Here is a 22,524-nt window from a genome sequence, read left to right as displayed (position 1 = left end):
TGTATACCCAGATGTGTGCAGTGCAAAACGAAACAAACTTTTAGGTGCAGGTCTAGCCCAAGGAGAAGTCATTGAAAGCACACAGGAATTTAAAAGACTTGAAACTTTAAAGAAGCTTCATGCTTGCTGAGCCTAGAATCCCAGGTTCTGGGGTTTATATGAGAAATATGAGAAGTGCTGGTTCATAATACTTGGGTTTTTCCAGCCACCCAAAATAAAGCCCAGGACATTTTCCAAATAGAAGAACCAAGACTTCGGAGCTAAAAAAGGCATGGGATACTCTCATAATTTTTCTTCTGTTCTCATCTTTCTCTGGAACTTTCCAAAAGGGATTTTCTAATTATTTACCCCATGACTCACTTATCCCCTACCTTGGTGGTAGGGCTGAGGCTCTGTGTCATTTCAAAAGAATACAGTACAGCATTATCGACTCATAATTTCTTCCAAGTGAGGAGGTGAGTAAGGGGACTTTCATCTTCAGAAGATGCTGCGGAAGGCATTAAAGAAGGAAACGTACCACACTCACCAGCAAACTGTGTCCGGACTCGGGCTGCTGCAGTTGTGATCAAGCCACTGTCTTCCCCGGAGTGGAAGCCTTTCCCTGATAAATACCCCGGAAGTCGAAGCTTGCTGCCTTGTATAGGTGTTCCCTGTATTCAACCAGTGAAAAGAGATTTCAAGACATTGCTCGTGTTCTGTGACGTAACACCAACTACACTTTACAGGCGGCTGCAAACCCTCTACTAGACCTCATCAATGAGGCATGGGTTCCACCTGCTTGTCTCCACTAATTTCTTATACTCTCCCTGAATTCAAAGGGAACTTTTAAAGAACATGGATTCATGTTGCAGAGAAACACAACAACTGAGATCCCCAAAGGATGGCAAGGAAAAAAGAAAGACAAATGAAACTGAGTACTTGAGCGTCTTCCAGTCTGTTCGTACATGCTACCGAGTTAAAGAGAAGACTGGTACAACGATTCTGGCTGCCTGGCAGACAGAGGAGACGGGCCCCTGAGAGACTGTGCTCGGCTGTTCTGCTGCAGCACGGCCCGTAGGGAACCAGGCAAAACTGAACCAGCAGGAATAGAACGATAAGTAAGCAAAGCCCAGAGAGCTGTAATTTAAACACATTAACTGCAAGGAAAGTGACGTTTTATAAATTGCTACAGTGCCCCTTCGTCTCTTGGCTCTGTCGCCTTCTCTGGTTCTTACACACAAGATACCTAGGCCACACTGGGGACAATTCTTTTAAAATTCTTACAGGAGCTCACAGAGTCTGTCTAAAGCAATCACAACTATGAAATTTTATTGTAAGTCTAGAACCATGGCATTTTTTTTATAGCTCACTACAACATTTTGACAATCCTCCCAAAGTTAAAAACAACAACAAATGCCCTAAGAAGTGTAGGGATTCTCGTAGTCACAGGGAGTTATCTGGAAGAAATTAAATTATGTGTGTATTAACAAAATTAATTGTTCCTTTATTATGTAGTTTTAAATATTTAATAAAGCATATGTAAGACCTTTTGATACAGCAGGGTTACAAATTTGTAACATTAACAGAATATCCATAATTCACGTACATAAGTGTTCTATACATATATTTCAATATAGAATTTATATATTTGCATGCATATAATATACTTAAGCTTTCAAAGTATATTCACATGTATGACCACAATTAATCTCCCTATTCACCTAATCATAACTTTTTTGACAAATGTGAAAAATGAGGTCTGAGGAGGGAAGTGATTTTCCCAAGATCTGACTACTCTCATCTAGTTAAACTCCTAAGAATCTCAAGAATCCATAAGACAGCAAGGACCCACAATTACGAAGTATCACCCCAGGTGGCAGAATTCATTACCATGAAAGACCTGAATCATTCTGCTCAGAATACATTGCTTTCTTGGTTGCTTTGATTTTCTTGTTATAAGCCCCACCTTTAAAGACCCTTCTATAAAAGTACATGGCTGTTGTGTTCGTTTGGTTGGTTTTTCTCTGATTAGGCTACTTGAAATAAAACACAGTTTTCTACTAATCAAAATAGCATACTTAGACTTTAATTTTGGGGACTCTCTACTTTCTAAAACTTTGAACTAACATATCAGCTCTAAATATTTTTAAAAATCATGTTGCTCGAGGTTCCTCAAACTGCTCTCAGTTTTTGCCACAACAGACCCAGCACGAGTGGCAGACGTCTCTAGATGTAATGTGTGACAGTCACATTTCTCACTGGAGGGAAGAGGTGGACAAGAGGGGCCGGGGGAATGAGGAAGGGTTGAAGAATGATTGATTCCGTCCCATTTCAACCCCTATCATTAATGCTATTTCCACCTGAGGCATGAGGGTAATAAGATTTTCTCTGTCTGCCTGTTATCACTGACGAGAGGATTAAATACTAGGTAAGAAAGTGTTACAAAAAGCGTCAAGGGCTTTCTAAAGCCACTTACCACTTTTATACCTGGACCCTGGCCTTGAACATGAAATACCTCTTTTAATTCAAGAGGAGCTATTTAGGGATCCCCCCCTTAATCACTATGATTCTTGTTGATCAAATGTGCTTATCTGGTGTCTATGTTTGTCATTTTACAGAGAATGTCCTTTAGGGTGACTTTCAACTGAATGTAAATGATCTATGTGTCAATCTCGGCAAATTTTATATCACCTAAATACCTTATCCCCATATATCAAGCTGTATTGAAAGCTCGAGCTTGCTTGAGTGATAATAACCATTAAAGTCTAACAAATATACATACCTTTTGAAAATGGCACATAACTTTTGATATACCAAAGCTCCAAATCCCCTCTAATAATGAAAGGGTTACCATTCTTGGGCAGCAATAAATGTAACAGACATTCAGAAAGACCTCGGCTATAGCAAACACTCAATAAATGTTCTTTTAATTGAAGTGATTGCTCTTGCAAACGACACTGCCTCTCATTCTCACCTAAAGGGGGTTGGTTGTACTTTTTATGTTTCCAAGCAATAGTATACCATCAGCTCTAAAAGAAACTTTACTTCAGGCTGGATATGATTGCCTGTATTGTACTCTCCCATGACAGAAAAATAATTTAAGTATGAGTAAGATGACAAAAAAACAAAGGAGGTACAGCACTTGCAGCTGTGACCATGTGAAGCTGACCTTGTTAATGGAGCAAAAAACTGTCTTTACTGTTAACCAGTTACTCTCATGCCTTCCAAGAATTGCTGGGTCGATAATTATTTTATGGAAGTCAATTAAAACAATGTAGTATTATCTAAAGCACATACATTAAGGGAGAGGTAAAGCGATGTTAGTGGGTGACAGTTTCGATTAAAGAAGGCTGTTGTTAGACTAGAAGCCGGGGCCTTACGATACCTCTGCAGATGGCACGGAAAAGTCTGAGCACTCTGCTGGCTTACAAGGAGTTGACATTTTGCTGTTTGTCAACCATGGTTTACCGTAATTGCGTGTTAAAGGATGGAGAATCTGTATGGAACAATGGCAAATCAAATGTAAAGGAGAGCAGATCAAAAAGGAAGCCACAGAAAAAGATACTCATTGCCAAGACTCACATTTCAAAGTAAGAATAACAATAATTAAAAATGAATGAAAAGATCTGATGACAAATCATACACACCAAAAAAATGAATGAAGCTTTACAAAGAAAAACAATCTGAAAGGTAACCAAAGCAGCACCTACAGAGACAGTCTCTCTAGAGGCCATAAGGCAAAAATATATACATATTTTTAAAAACCCTTCATTTCCCATATTGTGAGAAGAAACACAAATGGAGAAAGCTCACAAATTCTAGGGTCCTAAGACACTCAAAAGTATACTCAAGACTTTGACTGCATGGGAAGAGGAAGACGTTCCCTCCCCGAGTCCTACCTTGGGTGTGCTGGTGGCAGGGACCTGCGGGGAGGCCGCCTGGCCGGCCTGACTGGACATGGACGTTGATCGGTTGGGCGAAGCTCCTCGCGATGAAGGCCGCGATCTTCGGCCCCGGGGCCGGAAAGCAGCCATACCCTGACTGGCACCGTCTGCCAAGATGAACTTCTCCCGCAGTTCCATGTTCGTCCTTCCTTTAGCTGGATTGCGTACCACACGACAGTGCCCACAAACAGAAGAGGAAGAAAAAAGAGAGGAGGTCAATCCTTTATGGGACGAACAACCACCTGGCACCACATGTTACCCTGAGGATTTGAAGTACATCTCTTTGCCATGCCAACCCCAACTCAGCACAACAAAAAGGTAAATGCATTCCCTTACAATGCATTCCTTTTGGATACAAGTAAGTTTGGGGAAGAAAAAAAAAAGTGTTTATTCTAACACTAGACACCAGCCAGAATAACCACTATTAAAGAAAGAGTCAGCATGAAAATGGAAAGCTCATGCTAAAATATTGTTAATCCACCAGCTACTGATGCCCACATGGGTTCGCTGCCCCTTCTGCACACTGAGAAGACAAGCCAGGGAAGCAGGGACTGTGTCTTTTGCATGTACTGTCAAGGTCAAGAGAATGCCAGCATTTTAATAACACTGGGATTAATTAAACAATAGAATTACACAGAAGGACAGATGGCTTGTTAATCATGACGACAACATATAAACTTTCAAGTTTTTCTTTAAAGGAGGCGGCTAGTATTTTTATTTTATGCCTTGAAAGGCTCTGTTTTACCAACATGCAATAACAAACACCAGACCCAAGGATCCGCGAGGTAATCAGTGCTGCGACACTCGTACAAACACATGTGCACACGGAGAACACTCCACAGGAACCCAATGAGCAACGGGTTAGCATGTGTTTGATCACTTCCTCAGCACCTACATTTGCAACACACCGCAAGTGTGTGAAACTGTCCGAATTTAAACTTGGAAGCACCAGCTCAGTTGGATGTGACTTAAGCCATACGCAATGGATGAAGCGTGTTATTTTCAAACAAATAATTAAAGCAAGAATGTAAACGTAGGAAAGAGCAAAGGTAAGAGAGGAGAGGCAAAGAGAGGGGTTGCCAACCTATAGTAGGCTGAGTAGTAGTAATTGAAGAGTTTGATTCCGAACGTAACATTTTACTCCCATGATGATGAACTAGAAAAAATGACACAGGATACCGATCACATTAAAGAACACTGTTAGCAGGAGAAGAAACAAAGTACAGTAGTTGAATACGCAAAGGGTGCTCACATCCAGCCTGGAGCGCGCACAATTTAGAAGAGTTGCATTAGGACAAGCATTCGAAGGTTGGACTCAAGAAGAAAAATGTACTTGGAAGACATTGCCACAGTCACGCTAACTTTGCTAACAGAACACTACATGTTCTCATTTCTTTGTTTCATAAACAGAACTACGTTACCTTAGGCTGCATTATTTTCAAAGTATAAAACAAAAAGGGAGCTTTTGTTATTTGACTGCCATTTGTGGTTGTGTCTTTGACCTGCAGAGAGCAGAGCTCCTGAGTGTGGTGGTGCAGCAATCCTCTGTGGCCCTATCAGAGGGGCTGCTGACCGCACAGGAACTCAGTCCACCACACCACCTGTGTATTCAGATGCCGGCACTGACCCCTGGCTGGTGTGGCTCAGCGGACTGAGTGCTGGCCTGTTAATCAAAAGGTCAGAGATTTGATCCCCAGTCAGGGCACATGCCTGGGTTTCAGGCCAGGTCCCCAGTTGGGGGCATGAGACTCTCTCACACGTGGATGTTTCTCTCTCTCTTCCTCCTTCCCTTCCCCTCTCTCTAAAAATAAGTAAAAAATCTTTAAAAAACAAAACAAACAGAAGATAATAGACGCCAGCACCGAAACAAGAGGCTCAGGGAAGACCTCCTAGTTGGGAGCCTAACAGCGCAGGCACAGACATTTTTTTTGCTGTTTATTTGTTTAAAAGGATTAAAACGAGTCACAGGAAAAGCACAAAAATCTTACTATTTTTTCAGAGAAAAATGGGCCTATTCTGTAAATGAGACTGAGATCATGTGTAAAGTAAATCAATTAAAAATTCAAAAATTGATAATAAGATCTGAAAAAATAAGGAAAATTAAAAGCTAGCCAGAGGTTCTTAGGCTGTAGACATGGTGAGCACGATTATAGTCTATGTTTATATTTTTAATGTTCCAATCTGCCACTTCAAAGTAAGAGTCAAATTAGCAGTTCCTATTTTTTTAATCTTTAAGTATTACTTTCCTCACCGTCCCCTAATTTCATAAAAACTTTCACTTTTACACTTTTACTATCCAGTATCTTCAGTCTTCATCACCTCAACTTTCTTTCCTCCCACTCTACTATTTAATGACAGATGAAATCCTTTCCCTGGTGGGTGTCATTGCTTGTTTTGAAAACTGCAGGTGGGACCATCTCATAAGGAAGATCGAGTCTAGTATTTCCTGCCTACCAGTGTCACATTCACCCAGAGAAGTAAAAAAGCCAATGAGAAGAACATGTTTTACATGGCTGCCCCAAGTTCTCTGGAACTTTCAGGCTGACAGACCAATGTGAAACACTCACTCTATTGTAATAAATGACCAAAATTGTATCCAAGTATGTCATCGATGCTGGAGATGAATACAAAGTTGATGTACTTTTACGGTGTTATCATCTCGACAGAAGTATCTCCTTACCCCGGCAGGGATCATTTTTCACTAAGAACTCATCCAGTGCCATCCATCCACCTCCAACACGGACCATCACGGTGCTTCGCAGGATCCGAACGAGTCGCAGTTGCTGGGAGTCTCCAAACTGTGAAGATGAGGAAAGAAGAACCTCTAATTGTCAGTAGCCATTCTGAACGAAAGGGTGGTGGACAGTCTGCAGTAGCTGAAGCAACCAACTTGAATGTTTTGCTTAGTTCACAGCGATTAGTAAAATCTCAGAAAAAGGGGTTTGTAATGATCTGCGTTAGACTGCTGCATGCTGATTTAGCCCAAAGGAAATAGTTTGAAAAATGATAACAAAGGTAATCAAGTATAATATGAAGGATTTCTTCTAAAAATGACTTTTCTCTCTCAGGACAGACACAACATTAGTAAGGCAGTGATTAAAAATGTTTCTAGAAATTAAAAACAGCCATGAAAATAAGCACTGGTCCACTTTGCCAGGATTTATACAAAATAAAATGATTCTCTAAAGAAGATTAAAGAAACTCTGAGTTTTCTTTATTAAACCTTCCTTTTATACTAAAACTTTGTCATTGAAATCTGTGAGGAGGAATCTTCCTAAACTATCAGGGAGATAAAGTTGTAAGTGAATATGACCAATAAAAATGTCATAGTCAAATAAAATTTCTGCATCACTAATAATCTGGTAAAACAATTTGTTAAAGACTGGATTAATGTGCCATTTTATATTGCTGTAATATTAGAACAGTCTTGGGCACATTAATGACACAGCTTTCAAATCGAAAAGGCTTTCTCTCAAAGCTGTTTGTACCATAACTGCTGACATTAATAAGCAATCGGTTCTCCCCTGCCCTTTCAATGGGTCTCTAATCACTTGGAAATGCTATAAATTCTGCAAGTCTGGAATAAATGTCTAGACTATACAGAGTTTCTCATCATAAGGTTTATTTGTTTTGAAAGCCCATGAGAAATAATTTCATACTTTTAAATCATTTCTAATAGGCTCATGTCCAACTCATAAAAAGTACCATATTGAATTTCACGGTTGCCAACTCAGAAGATACCATAGCAAAATGAACACTCGATTAAACAAAAATAGCTTCGTTTTTTTAGGGAAAGTGGAATATTGTTGTGACTTTGACTATTGGTCTGGGCTCATGATAGATAAAAACAGAAAAATTTAAGTAGAAACAATTTGCTCCTTTCCAATAAGCTTTACCACTGAGTTTCAGACAATTTGCTCCTTTCCAATAAGCTTTACCACTGAGTTTCAGGAAGCGGGCCCCAGCACAAAGCCCACATTCAAGACCCCGAAACTCAGAAGAACCTGTAGAGCACGGAAGAGGCACCGGCTGCAACTCATGCCTTTTACATCAAACCTTTTACACTGCTATTTCTAAGTCCACTTTTTAGCCTTGACATTTAAACTTTCCTACAATTGAACCTGCTCCTGAAATGTAATCAAAGTGTAAAAATCAAAATATATTTTGTTAGAAAAAATTTGGTGCTGCTAATAAGCAAAGGGAAAGGAGGGGAGTTAAAGAAAATTACCCTTAAGTAACCAGATAATTAGACCAGACACTTTTGGTCCATGATGACATTCAAGACAAACGTTTTAAGGAACTAACTGAAGTACTTTATAGAGATGAAATTTCAATTCTGATAAATAGGAATGACTTTAGAATTTATTTTGAGATGGCATTATCTAGACAATGAACATTATCTTCAGAATTTCCCTAATTTTCCCAAGAGCCAAATTGTGAGACAAGAAAAAATAGGCTAATTCTGTTCTTTGTGCTTTCGATGAAGAAAACTTTTTGAGGTATTTTATCCTTTCTAAAAATAAAAGCTGCTACATCTCAAATGCTATCCCCAAAATGTATTATATCAAGAAGTTTTAAAAACAACTCTTTAAAGTAACTGATCTATTTGAAATAAGTATGGGATGGAATAAATGGGGATCACAGCTAATTTGAAGCTGAAGATGTAGTAATATGGGCTTAAAAACTGAGAGGCAGAGTAATAACTAATATGATGTAGTCAGGAACTATGCATAGCCCAGTTCTTTCTAAGAGCACAGAGTAAACAACTCTTCTCCTTTAAGTCAAAACACGATTACTCTTATTAGATCTCAAATTCTGATCACGTGCAGTGCCACTGAACTGTTAATACTGACTTAAATGTGAGGTCAAAATGGCATAAAATGTGACTGTAAGACTTTGTAAGTTACAGGAGATACATTTCCTCACAAGGAATTACAACATTCAAAACTCCCAGGGTTAAAATTTCTACCCACAGGATGCAAAGCCCTACACTAATGATTTAGAACACATGGACCACAGCTGCTTTGGGGAGAACACGTTCCTTGAGGCCGAGTGCCACAGAGACCTCTCGGGATTCTGTCTTGTGTCCCTGCCTCATGCGATGCTCCTGTAGGTTCTGCCTACCACACGTCCTCGGTGGTGAACACCTGAGAAGCCATGTGCAGATGTGTGCACCAACGGGTGCTGGCATAAAATATCTGCTAATAGTATTTATCAAAAGTGGGAACTGAAAATTATATTTCTAATGCTGTCACCAGCCAAGCTACAATTCATTATCTGGTTTGCTTAAAAGTAATCTCCTCATTTGAGACACAAGGCAAAAAGGAGTCCTGGATCAAGGACCCTTACAGCGTCTACAGAAACACCACGCCAACCAACAGTGTAGTAGCTAGGGGGCAGCATGGGGAAGATTGGCCATGGCAAGCTTTAATGACTATGAATTAAAGTTAAAAAAAAAAAAATCATTGGGAACTTGAGAATACATTCCACTGAATTATACCTGATTTCCCAGGAAGAACTGATAAAAAAATGAAAAAAATGGAAGAAAGATACAATTAGTTCAGCAGGAAACTTTCTACATGGCTCTAGAACACACACACACTTCACACGCGGGGCTTCCAGATACCGCATCTAGTTCAGAGATGTGCAGGTATCCAACTGCACAGCCAATAATCCGAGCATTTTCTATGCATTTTTTTTTAATCCTTGGGTTTCAAATTTAAGTTAAAAATTCAGATATTTAGATGACTATTTTAAAATGTGGAACTATAAGAATAAAAATGATTGTTTCGTTTTTAAGTAATAAACTATATTAGGGACATTCACTCCATTTCTTATCATGTTACTACATGTAAGAGATGTTCCAAAATGGAGAAAGAGTGATGAAGTCACACTCATCTTCAAGTAATTGTTTTGAGGAAGCTGAACTAAGCTATTGAGATTTTGAATAAAACAAAAAATTACAGCACAAGTGGAAAACACTGCCTCTTTTTTGTTTTATAAAAATTAGTCAACATTTTTAACTTTGTGATTCTGGCTTGGAATAGCTTTGTTATTGGAAATATGAAAACTTACCTTTAATCATTATAAAATATATTACAAAGTAACATGAAGCAACGTAAATATAAGAAATGTGTTTTTCTATGAATGTTTTTCTTTTTAAAAGTAATGTACATGTTGTGCATGTCAAAGATATGTCCTTATATACAAAATGCAGGCTATGTTTATATAATTTTAAATGAGAGTTAGAAATTCACAGAGCATTACATTTTGATATGAGGTAAAAACAAGGAACTAGCACTCCCAGGAAACAATGCAGACCAAATTATAAACAAACCTCAATTTAAAAGAACTACAAAGTTATTCGGTAAACTTACCCTGTATTTGTTGTCTCCAATCTGTTCAACTTGAAATCGTTTTGCACATTTACACTTAGCTACCTGCCTCGTCACCTGCCAAAAACAACGACGACATACCCGCTTTAATGTCAGTGTTACAGAGTGGGCCCTTAAAACCTCGACACCTGCTAAACGCGACAATAGCAGGGCTGCATGAACTGTGCGTGATACCCTGGCCAGGACACACTACAGTATCGCTGTCGTGGGCAGTGGAAAGGAGACGAGTACCTCATCTTCGATTTTGTCAGCGTCAGTGACGGGTTTGTATGCATCTTTATTGGGGTGCAGGGCGGCCACAAACTCGTAGTAGTCGATGTACCCGTCGCCGTCCCTGTCGAAGATGTCCGCCACTGCGCTCATCTCCAGGCGGCTGGTTGGGAACTCTGACATTTTCAAAGCAACAGAACCCAGTGTGACTGAGACGTAACTGACAAAGTCGTACAATAGTTAAAATACACAGTGCAATGATTTCATGTATGTACATATTGGGAAAGGATTCCTCCCATCTGGTTAATTAACACATCTATCACCTCACCTGTCTTTTGTGTGTGTGTGTGAGAGAGGACATTTAAGGACACCACTCTCTTAGCAAGTTTCAATTACACAACACAGTGTTATCAACTATAGCCACTGTGTATAGTCACCATATTACTCATCAGAGCTCACTCATCTTACAACTGCAAGTATTCTATTTTTTCCCCCAATAGGAAGAGGGGAAAGGGAGGGAGAAAGAGAAGGAGAGAAACATCAATGTGTGGTTGCCTCTCACATGCCCCTACTGGGACCTGGCCCGAAACCCAGGCATGTGCCCTGACTGGGAATTGAACTAGCGACTCGTTGGTTTGCAGGCCAGCACTCAACCACTGAGCCACACCAGCCAGGGCTAAAAGTCTGTATCCTTTCACCAACCTCTTCTATTTCCCCCAGGCCCTGGCAACCACTCCTCTTCTCTGTTTTTGTGAGTTTGACTTTGTATTTAGATTCCGCATATCAGTAATAATTAAGATACTATCAGTATAAGCCATATAACAGTCCCAGTTAAAAGTTTGTAAGACCTGCTACTTACTATAACACTTTATAAAAAAGATTTAAGTCTTTAAAAAATAGTAAGAAGTATAACTTAAGTCTGCCTTTGTTGTACATTTTAATTTTAATGTGGCAGATTAATTTATCAGGGTTATCAAATGTATTAAAATCCTTTTTAAAAAACTGACTTACATAATAACAAAGAAAACCACTGTATATGTGACCTAAATTTATCTTTAATTACTACTAGGGTAAATCATTTGAAATTGCTATTTTCCTAGGTTGAAAACTGTTTAGTATTAGCAAATTTCAAATGGTTTAACTACCACTCTACTTAAGCAATCATTTATGTGAAATTTATTTGAGGAATGACTTCCAGTAACATGAGCCAGAGATTCCACAGACACGTGACTGAACCACCAAACAAGAGGACGGCACGTACCTTCAGAAGTTTATACCACAGAGTTCTAATTTCCTACCGATGATGATGTTAGAGCAGAATGTCAATCAAAATGACAAAGAGACCAACTTGCTGGTTTCCCATTGTGCCAAGTAACACAAACAATCTAAGAATCAAGTATCATTAAGTTTACTGTACTGATGAGGACACTACTTCGGTGGTGTGAGGCATCTGTCTGTGGTAACACAATTATTACAGTGTGCCTGAATCCACAGCCATAAATTATACCAAAGACACTTCTTTTGAGAGTGGTGATTTCACAGCCAGGTTTAAAGGTGAAGCATTATTGGCAACACAAGTTTGCTGGCCCCACAATTTAAACTGTGCTTATTTCCTTTAAAAATTACATCAGTTTCAGTCACTTCTCTTGGGACTTACTTGAGGAAAGAATGCCATCAATAAATTCTTGTCGGGTTATTTTCCCATCCTGATCTTTATCAATTCTCCTGAAGAAGTCCATCACCCGAGATTTCTTGTGATTCATCCATCGCATGTATTTTTTGCGCCAGATATCGAAATCAAAGTTAGCAAATTCCCTCAGCTGAAAAGGGCAAAAGATATTTTGGTCGAGTTAATTAATGCTGTGCTCAGCTTATATGAAAAGGTTACTTTTCATAAGCCTCTAGTAAGGACATCTTTCCTACTTCAAAGTATAATCTTGCAAAGGGGAAGCTAGAAAATTTTTTTTCTGTAAAGTTTGCTTCATGCTTGTTCTTGTGGCCACTGTGGTTTTTCTTTACAAATACAGGAAAAAATAAGCACCCCCCCAAAAATGTCAAACTGAGAATCTGTGATAGTGCCCAAATTGCAAAGGTGGCGGTGTGCCCTAATGTGACACCACTAAGAAGCTCTGTGCCCACGGTGGCAGCCCAGCCCACAGGCACGACACAACTCCTCACTCTCTGCCACTGCTGCTCTAACGCCCTAGACTGCCAACGATTTCCGAGTTTCACCATCTGCAACTCTAAATCTGAGATCGAAGAACATATATAATGAAAATATCTGAATTATAAACGGTTGTATTTGCCACTTAATACCACCAAACAAATGCATGTCAAGCTAGATCTTCTCTTGACTTAGCTTCTGATTACGTTGAAATGTATTAGTTTTTCACTTTACTACTTCCCTAAATCCCAGCTCTAAATATCAGGGGTTCCCCACTTCACAAAAACGTACATATTTTAGTATTAGTTTTAGAAGTAAATCATGCACTCCAATAGCAAGAGTTTGCTAAAATATTTGCGGAAGAGTTGAAAAATCAAGGTTTTGGCCATGTGTTATGGTGAACAGAGTGAGGCACAAGACGGCACTGCATGTGCGTGAGTTTTCTAACCTCCTCCAGTCTGTCCAGGGCGTCGTTAAGCTTCCTCCTCCTTTCCAGCGCCAGGAGCCAGACTTGCTGCCATTTGCTCATCAGTAAGTTGACCCTGGGATTCTTGGTTTCAATTTGTGTTTGTGACCCAGATGGATATAAGCTCGATGCTGGGAAGCGTTTTCCTGTTAAAATATAACTTTGGTTATGTTGGCAGTTCCCGGGCTTCTGAAATCCACGTCATTACTGGGCATCACAAACAGAAGTGCCCTGTTCAGACAGTGCCTGACGTCAAGGTGCAAGTCTGTTCTATGCATTAAGGATCATACGCTTTCCATGTAGATTACAGAAATATATCTTAACAGGTGCATTCAAACACTGAAAAGCTCTCCCAATAAATGTACACTTAAAACATTTTTTAGCTTAAAATGCATGCGATTTCAATGAGAATGAATTATACTGTGATCTGCCTCTTTGTTAAGGCGTGATAAAATCAATCTCCCAGGGTAGTTAAGAGTAGCTCGGAATCAGTTACATAAACCCTTCTTGGAGAATAAGGCTAGATCGGGGGGGGGGGAGGTGAGGGTAAGCGAGGGCAAGAGACACTGGGCATTCATCAGAGTCAGAGCAAGATATCTGCCAGTGCCAATCAAATGGGGTACATGGACCTGGGCGGAAGCTAGGACCCCCACACACACTTCCACATAGTCTCAGAGCACAGCTGCCTGCCTTACTGATGCTCTCTCCCTCTCTATTTTTCACAAGTTTCTGAAACTTCACAGCACAATGATCTCCATATAGTTTTCTCACTTAACTGAACAGTTAAATGTGGCCTAGAGGAATTACTGGCCTAAGGTCACATGGGAAGTTGTTGTCCAGTTGGGCCTTGCCAGGAATTCCTAACTCAGAGGGCTCTACATATACCAGAATATCAATAGCTAGTATTTACTGAGTATTTAACTATATGCCTGAAAGTAAGCTAAGCGCTTCATGAGTATTAGCTTATTTATTCCTCACCAAAGTCCCATCAGATTATAATTATCCCCTGTTACAGAAAACTGAGGCTCAGAGAAAAAGAGGGGAAGGAAGGAAGGGAGGGGAGCCGAGGCGGGGGTTGGTGTGGAGAGACAGAGAGACAAGACAGAAAGAATTTGAGTAACTTGTCCAAGGTTACATTTTCCAGTTGGTGAGTGGTGAGGACAGCCAAGGAGTCTGTCTCCAGACTTCTGCACCAGAGTTTGTTACCTTGCCTCCTTGTGAAATATAGTAATTACAATAGACTGCAGACCATTTTTTAAGTTACGGCACCTTTCAGAAATATACAAAATGCATGGTATAAATTGTGCTTCTTTTAAATCACCTCCAAGCTGGCTATTATTTTTTTTAATGTCTCTTCATTGGGTCAAGGTAGACTGAAGTCATGTGAACTTGGAAAAAATCTATTGGATACCTGGACACTACTAAACGGTTACGTCACAACTTTATCCAGGTCCTGGCCATTTCTGTTACATTCTACCCTAAGGTTCTTTTATATACTAGAAGCAAAATGAGACAATTCAAAGGGGCTGATGATTTCTGTTCTTGATGCCTATTTTTCAATTTCTTCTAGCTAATCGAAAAGATACACAATTCAAGCCAAAACACTTACATATTGTGACCTGGACAGATCTTTTTCTTTATTTTTAAATAAGTTGCCTAAAATGTATGCCCATGTGTTCTTTCAAGAAAACTTTCTGTGATAGAGAACTCATGTAGAACCACCAGCTGCTCCCAAATTTCAAACCAGAAATCAAAATAAAATAAAAACAACTTCCTTGCTTAGCCATCTTCGTTTTAAAGAAACCGGCCCCTGCTTACTGCCTGCTCGCCCCTTATCCAAGACGGGGATGTGGGACTGCAGTGAGGAGGGGTCAGCTGTTCTCCTCTTGTAGGTCTTGGTAACTTTATCCACATCAGGCTGTTTTCTGGTCATTTCTTCCATGAAGGTCTGAAGCGAAAGAAATTATATCAATTAAATACAAGTATATCAGAGAAAGCCACCTGCAGAAATGAACTAAAAACAAAAGGAAAAAAAAAGACCATGCTATTGTTTCTATAAAACAAACCACCAAGTTTTATCTCTAGGGGATATAAATCAAAACCATCGTAACACAGCATTTACTAATTTCTAAAGAGTGCAAAAGGTTATAGCTGGTAAGTAACTATGGCATCACAAAGGTAATTGGTTTTCGCTTCAACACCACACCTGGGGCCGCTGGAAGCAACACAGCCTGTCTGTGCACCAGCCAGGGCCCAGTGTCTGGCCTCTTCCTGAAGGGTCTCAGAGGCAGCATCTGTCTGCTAAGAAACCAGTTACCTGCAGTGGTCCCTGAGACCTTTTTGTGCCACACTTCACCTACATACGGAAAACATTTAAGATGGCTGTGACATACAGCGACAAAAAGTGTCCACATTAAATGTGGATATATATATTTTTGTCAATGAATGTGCTTTGCCAAGGAGGCTAAAAGTTGTTTTGGTTGAAGTTTACATTTAAAAGGTTCAACGAGCTGGACATTTCTTATCTCATGTCCTTAGGCTTATTATTATTAATGATATTGTCGATTATATAAATAATACTACTATTATAAGTACTGCTGTATCTGGATATTTGGCAAAAGCAGCGACTGAGGTAAAAAGCAATGAGGAAAGGAGGAGGTGGGTGAAAGTGCAAAGTGACACGTTTCTGGAGTCTTTTTCGCACTGGAAAACTACTCACTTTAACACCTCTGATCACAGAGAGCATGGCCTGAGACAGCACAGGGCCACTGCAGACACTGGTATTTCTATTTTTATTAAAATATAATAGCAATGTTAACTGTTTAACCAACTAAGCCAATACAACTTTCCCTTTGTAAACAAGCAAACAAATGAGAGTTAGGGTGATGCCCATCATTTCAGAGATTAAAACAGGCAGGATATACAGGACAGACCAGAAACCCGTGGGAAGGGGTTGAGGACTGCGTTTGAGGAAGGGAAGGTAATAAGCACAGAGCACTCTTTTGGGTACCGGAGCAGTGCAAGAAAGACACTACCTGAGGAGGCCAGGGCTCAGAATGACATTTATTTTACCTGGTGTTCTGCAATGAGGGCTTTCACCTCTTCAATTTCCTGGGGGATGGCTTCTTTGTCCTTCTCACTAAGTGTCGTTTCAGCCCACTGCAGCCATGTCAGCAAAGCTTCCAACAATTCCTGCTTAGCGATGAGCCCAGCCAGAGCGCCTGCTAATCTCTGCTGATGTTGCTTCGCCCAGGCCAGCACCTGTTTGAGAAACAAAGTTCTCTGAATTTCTTCCACTTTGCTGAGTAATTCAACTGATGTAAAATACACAAAATGTACATGTAAACTAGGAACTTGGGCTAGAAGCCTTTCTAGATCCCCTCAGTGGTGCCAAGACCCAGCGGGTGGAGGATATGGGAGCCCTTGAGGAAGGTCATCAAGTTCAGAGGTGGACGTCAGCCGTCCAGCTTTCCTTTTGCTAGCATGCATTTGAATATGCATTCTGAAGGATCACATGTGCTTACTCCATGTAGAGCAGAGTAGAAATAAAAGTAGCTAAGATCTTAAATACAGAATTAATTCAATTATTGAATTAATGTTTGTAGACCGCAATTCGGTCTACAAACATATATTATGCTTCTGTGAAATACTATTCAACTGCCGGATTATTCAGCAGACACAATGTGGAAGTGGCAGAAAGTTATCCAGTGAAGCAAGTATGTGCCTTTTCAAGTTTCAGGGACATGGCTGCAAAACTGCTTTCAGTGTTTAAAGAAAAGTGGACTGCCCTGACTGGTGTGGCTCCGTTGGTCGGAATGTCATCCTGTAAACTGGAAGGTTGCAGGTTTGATTCCCAGTCAGGGTACATACCTAGGTTGAAAGGCGGCTGACTGATGTTTACCTCTCATACAGATTTTTATCTACCCCCCTCTCTCCCTCCCTTCCCCTCTAAAAATCAATAAGCATGTTCTCAGGTGAGGATCGAAAAAATCTGGAAGGAAGAAAGGGAGGGAGGGAAAGAGGGAGGGAGGAAGGGAACAAAGGAAGGAAGGACTTCAGAGACAGGTGACACACATGGGAAGGGCATGTTAAAGAACACGTCTCTCTGCAGAGCCCTCGTGTTGGCATGGCCGTAAGTGCACCTTAACTGCTGAAGTTCTCATCCCCCCTGACTGTCCAGGCTACTGCAGCCCTGAACCACACTGACCTCCTCAAACCTGGCCCGGATGATCGTTATCCAGTGCTTGATGGTGGTGATGGAGTCGGGGTGGCAGATGGCCAAAACGGCATCCCCCATGCTGGTCGCTTTGTTGAGGGCCGCTCGTTTTTCTTCCAGTTTCTTCATGAATTCCTACAGCAGAAACAGAGTTCAATTAGCTGCTAGCACTGGCTGAAAACAAAACTCCAGTGGCACTCATTTGACTGTCAGTTAAACAAATAAACAAGAAGTTGCACTGGTTTGTTCACAGCTGGAAATAATCCACGAATTAGGGAGTTAAAGGAGGAGAAGGCCCCAAAGCAGAAAATAAATACAGAGTCCAGCACAAATAATGGCCCTTTTTATTACCAAATCTTTTATTACAAAGTCATAAGCATGTAATTCTGTAACATAACAATATCAGACTCAAGCACGCCATATGACATTTTAGGTGAAATGTTCAAATTAAAACTGTAAATTATTACACCCTTATTATTACCCTACCATCCACACTCAGCAGGCCTTACTTCTGCCAGACCCTGTACTTTCTAATATCTATTTTTTAAAAATTATAGGATAGCATCCCATGCTTTACAAAATATACTAGGCAAGAAATATCCTCTCCTAATTTTTATAATTACATTATTAATGGAGAGTAGGATTGAGAGAGACAGTATTACCAACACAGAAATAATATTGACTGAAACAAAATAACCTAACAAAACAAGGAGGTTAGTATTTAAAATAGCATTCACTGTGTCAGGAAAGATAGGAACATGTTCTAAACAAGAAAGAAAGAGCCAGGCAAGGCACTATAGAAGGCTGAGGGTGTGGGAGAGACGGCACAAACGTACAACCAGGAAGGAGGCAGGCGGAGGCAGGAGGGAGTGGGCCGGACAGCGGGCCAGCTGTGTGAGAACTGCCCCTCTCATTCAAAGGCCAGTGAGAGCCACTCTCCACCCCAGCAGGACGGATAAGCCTCAAAATGTCCAGAACTGTATCTACAGATACATGAATCATAGAACTCTGCAAGCATCATTAAAAAATCAGGTCCTTTACCTCAAAACAGCTGAAATGCTTCCCAAACCATACACTGAATTTCAAGAACCCACAGACACCCCAGTCTATCTAGACCCCCACACTAGGAGGTATTCCTTGAGTCCTGGCTGGGGTAGCTCAGTAGACTGAGCAAAGGCCATGAACCAAAGGGTCGCCGGTTCAATTCCCAGTCTCAGGCACATGCGTGGGTTGTGGGCCAGGTCCTCAGTAGGGGGCGTGTGAGAGGCAACCCACATTGATGTTTCTCTCTCTCTCTTTCTCCTTCTCTTCCCCTCTCTCTAAACATAAATAAATAAAATAAAATCTTTAAAAAAGGGAAAAAAGGATTCCTGGATCACAGTGTCAGGGGGCCCCGGAGGCTGCAAACACAGCGGGCACTCATGTCCTCTGAGCAGGGGCGATCCTGTGAAACCGGGTGTTGACCACAGAGTCTAGTGACCCTGTGAGCCTCCATGAAGCAGCTCTGTCTTGTGCTTCCTGCTAGAGGTTTGCTATGCTAACATAGTTTGTTTACATACTTATCTACTAGAGTTTAAGGTCCACATGATCAAAAGTCTGTGCCTTATTCCATTTTGGGTCTTTGTGATTGAATAAATGCTTTTTTCGCCTTTTATTTACACACTTTTACTGCTGTGGAGTCAAGGTTCAATTAGTAATATACTCCACTAATGTGACCTACTTTTTTAAATATCATGACCCACTTTTAAAAATATTGTAATTTCCCTCAATATATATCCCCTTAAATGAAAGAAAAAAAAAACCCTTCACTAGGAAGGTCAACAACAGCTGTGCTTTTCCAGAGGCCAGCTGACCTGATCATGCACTTTTAATCACTTCGACACCTGGAAGAGTCTGGGGCTGCTGAACACTGGGGACTGGCAGGCAGCTCCCCACTGTGTTCTCTGCTCTTCCGCTGTCACCTGAGTGCTACTTTCGTGGTTTGTGCTCACATGGGGACACACGCCCATTTTTAGAGAGTGAAATGTGCTGAGCAGGCTCCACTCCTGGGGCTGATACTCTTGTCCCCCGCACCCCCCCCCCCCCGCTGGTGAATGTGTGAAGGGAAGCAGAGGAACTGAAAAAGAATGAGTAATGTTACTGTTAAATATCATTACTAAGAAGCTCTTTATAAACTTATGTTTTTTAAATAGCTTATATTATTTTAAAAAGTTTAAAGGTAATTACAGTAAGTCCTGATTTAACATTGTCAATAGATTCTGCAACTTTAAGTAAAAACAACTGATTTTATCATACGCTAATTGATGCAAACAAAAGTTAAGTTCCTATAGCATCTCATCAATATTGTAACAAAATGACATTACTGGAGGACCTACTATTTTTATATGAGCCATTACCACTGCTCTGGATACCTGCCTCCTGGTGGTTCCGGGGGTTTTCTGGTCCTGCTGTGCAGGTGGTGAGACCACAAGTGGACTCATTTCCGTGGCGGGGAGGGGATAGATCTGAACCCTGGGCTGGGAGGGGCTCCTCTGAGACCCAGGACTGAGCAGGTTGGGGTACCGGTCAGCCTACAGTAATATAATACAGGGACTGGCACAAATAATGCCCCTTTTTTTATTACAAAATCTTTTATTACAAAGTCATAAGCATGGAATTCTCTAACATTACAATGTCACTCTCAAGTACACCATATGACATTTTAGGTGAAATGTTCAAATTAAAACTATAAATTATTACTCCCATATTATTAGCCTACCAATTACATTCATGAGGTGTTACTTATGGCAGACCCTGTATAACCTGGGTTTTCAAAATACAGGACTGAATAAAATATTTACAATAAATTTGATGTAACTTTCCTACTCTTGCATTCTAGCTTCAACTTTACATGGCGCAGGAAGCATTTCATTCCTCCAGATAATGTCATGCCGGATCACATCACTTCCCTTAGTGACAAGGCAGTGTTTCATTGCCATAGGTCACACAACCCGTTATTGAGAAAGCATTGTAATTAAAGTAAGAAGACTCCATAGATGATGTAATCCATGCTACGCTGGAATTACTGACGTATTTCTAACTTGACCCTGAAAGACGAGGTTACCCAGTGGTCAAACAGATCCTTTCAAGTTAACAGGGACCCTGACAGTAATACTACACTGAGTGTTAGCATTGCAAGTTCCTGATATTTAGAGTTAAAGCTTTAAAAAGAATCTGTTAAGATCTATCTGAATCACTCTCTTCCGTGTTCTGCTATTTCAATGCATTATCACAAGAAACACCTTGATCTAAAACTCAATGGCCAGATTTTTACTTACTTAATAGTATGCCTACTTATATAATTCATTTATCGACTTATAATTTGTACTACAGTTACTCCTCAAAAGAATATAAGGTGGCTCTTGATTAAAAACAGAATTGACAAAGGCTTAAAAATAAAATTTGCAGACCAATTAATTATTACATTACTTGCTTGTCTTGAAAGTCAAAGTTATTAATTTCTAATTCCAATCATGTGACTACACCAAACTATTTACTAAGGAAGTTTTATCTTTGAAATGCACATTAAAGTGCAACAAAATTGACCAATTTTGGTCAGGAGCCAAATAACCCCTAGAAAAATCAATGAGCTTCCCAAAGACAGGAAACCAAGTGACTAATTTTAGAATAACCACCTTTTCTTTTCCTAGTTTGGATTTTCTGCATTTAAAAAAATTTTTCATTATTGTTCAATTGCAGTTGTCCCCATTTTCCCCTGCACTGCGGCACCCCCCCCCACATTCAACCCTCCCTCGCACGGTCCTTACATGTGGGTCCTTCATATACACGTTCCTCAACTTGAAGAACGACCATCTTCTTTATCAAGAAAACATAAAAAGCTAGCCACACATACCTATGTACAGGTGCACAGGGACACACCTGTGCATACAACGAGAACACAGGTAAATTCTCAAATGCACCAGATCTTTAATTAGTTCTGAAGAAGGAAAATATTCAAGCAGTTGATATTTGCAGGGACAAGTCTATTTTCTTTACTTTGTCTGATTTTCTCACTTAGTTTTACTTGGCATTTATATAACTCACTTTATGCTGATCAATGAGTGTCCGAAGAGCATCCTCATCGTCCGGGAGAACTCCATGGAAACGCAGGGTTTGCTCCGCCTCAGCCAGCCACTCCAAGAGGGCGTGCACCACCGAGTGGAACTCCTCCGCCTAAAGGTTCACACACACATGCACCCCACACGACAGTCCCAAATATGCTTGTTAGTATAGTAGATTCTTCCTCTTAATAAAAATAAGTTTTACATTTAAATTGACTCAATGAATTACCCCCATAAAAAGATAAAGCTATATGGTGCTGCCTTTTACAAATATAAGAAGACATCTAATATATCAAAAGGCCTATATGTGAGAAGAATAACTCACCATTTTAATAATCTGATTTTAGATGAATGGCAGCCCGTTTATACCTTCAAGTTGAAAAATTACTCAAGCAGCACATTTACATGAAGATTAGAAAACCTCCCTCAGTAGTAAATTAAGGTCTTGTGGAGAGGGGTTGGAGGGAAGGACCAGGGCAGTGATGCTATCAGAACGCCCTTCTCCACGGCTGTCTTGGTTGGGAAATGAGGAGCTTCTCCGTTCTTCACAAAAGCAGTTCCTACTGAGGCTTCATGCCCTCTCACTATGCCCTGCTACAATTTACATGACGATTACCTGGCGCAGAGCTGCTTCTAATCGTGTTTGCTTTGATATCGAAAGCGCGCACACAGTCTCCCAGCGTGTGCTTAACTCCTGCATCTGGACCTTGACCCAGGAGGAGTCGTCTCGGCTGCCTTCTATGAGCTCTCGGGCTGAGCGCTTGAGGGCCTGCACGCTGCTGGTTCTCTTCCCCAGTTCCTTTTGGAAGGCCTAAGAGAACCGTATTTTTATAGAAATTAATTTTTAACTACAAAACCAAAACAGTAAAACATAGTTGGAAGTATACGTGTGGAAATAACATCACGTACAGATCCCCGAGCCCTGTGGTTGAAGGACCCAGACATTTCACACAGTCTTCGAAAGACATGACCCATTGCCACCTTCACAGCACTGTCAGAAGTAGTCTTATGTCTGAGACATGGAGCGCGGACTGGTGGTTGCCAAAGGGA

General features: G+C 40.5%; 1 protein-coding gene across 20 annotated transcripts in view; it reads right to left on the bottom strand.

Annotated features, from left to right (window-relative positions):
* DST (dystonin) overlaps window positions 1-22,524 on the bottom strand; it is a 453,023-nt gene that overhangs the window by 4,428 nt on the left and 426,071 nt on the right. For 6 of the 20 annotated variants that reach the window (XM_053664968.1, XM_053664975.1, XM_053664974.1 and 3 more), the window contains 15 exons: window positions 22,091-22,285; window positions 21,458-21,586; window positions 17,366-17,509; window positions 16,231-16,419; window positions 14,977-15,106; window positions 13,141-13,304; window positions 12,186-12,348; window positions 10,550-10,704; window positions 10,301-10,375; window positions 9,424-9,441; window positions 6,604-6,721; window positions 5,008-5,079; window positions 3,879-4,078; window positions 3,365-3,475; window positions 518-650 (listed from right to left, as the gene is read on the bottom strand). In XM_053664968.1, the coding sequence (XP_053520943.1) occupies window positions 518-650; window positions 3,365-3,475; window positions 3,879-4,078; window positions 5,008-5,079; window positions 6,604-6,721; window positions 9,424-9,441; window positions 10,301-10,375; window positions 10,550-10,704; window positions 12,186-12,348; window positions 13,141-13,304; window positions 14,977-15,106; window positions 16,231-16,419; window positions 17,366-17,509; window positions 21,458-21,586; window positions 22,091-22,285 (1,996 nt within the window). The remainder of the gene's footprint in view (window positions 1-517; window positions 651-3,364; window positions 3,476-3,878; window positions 4,079-5,007; window positions 5,080-6,603; window positions 6,722-9,423; window positions 9,442-10,300; window positions 10,376-10,549; window positions 10,705-12,185; window positions 12,349-13,140; window positions 13,305-14,976; window positions 15,107-16,230; window positions 16,420-17,365; window positions 17,510-21,457; window positions 21,587-22,090; window positions 22,286-22,524) is intronic. The other 14 variants (XM_053664967.1, XM_053664980.1, XM_037136423.2 and 11 more) reach the window with 7 other exon arrangements.

Source organism: Artibeus jamaicensis, unplaced genomic scaffold (assembly GCF_021234435.1).
Source record: "Artibeus jamaicensis isolate MK-2021 breed Jamaican fruit bat unplaced genomic scaffold, CSHL_Jam_final contig_388, whole genome shotgun sequence".
In the NCBI taxonomy this organism is placed as follows: Eukaryota; Metazoa; Chordata; class Mammalia; order Chiroptera; family Phyllostomidae; genus Artibeus; species Artibeus jamaicensis.
Note: the sequence above shows the minus strand (reverse complement) of the source record. Positions and strands in the feature narration are given on the sequence as shown.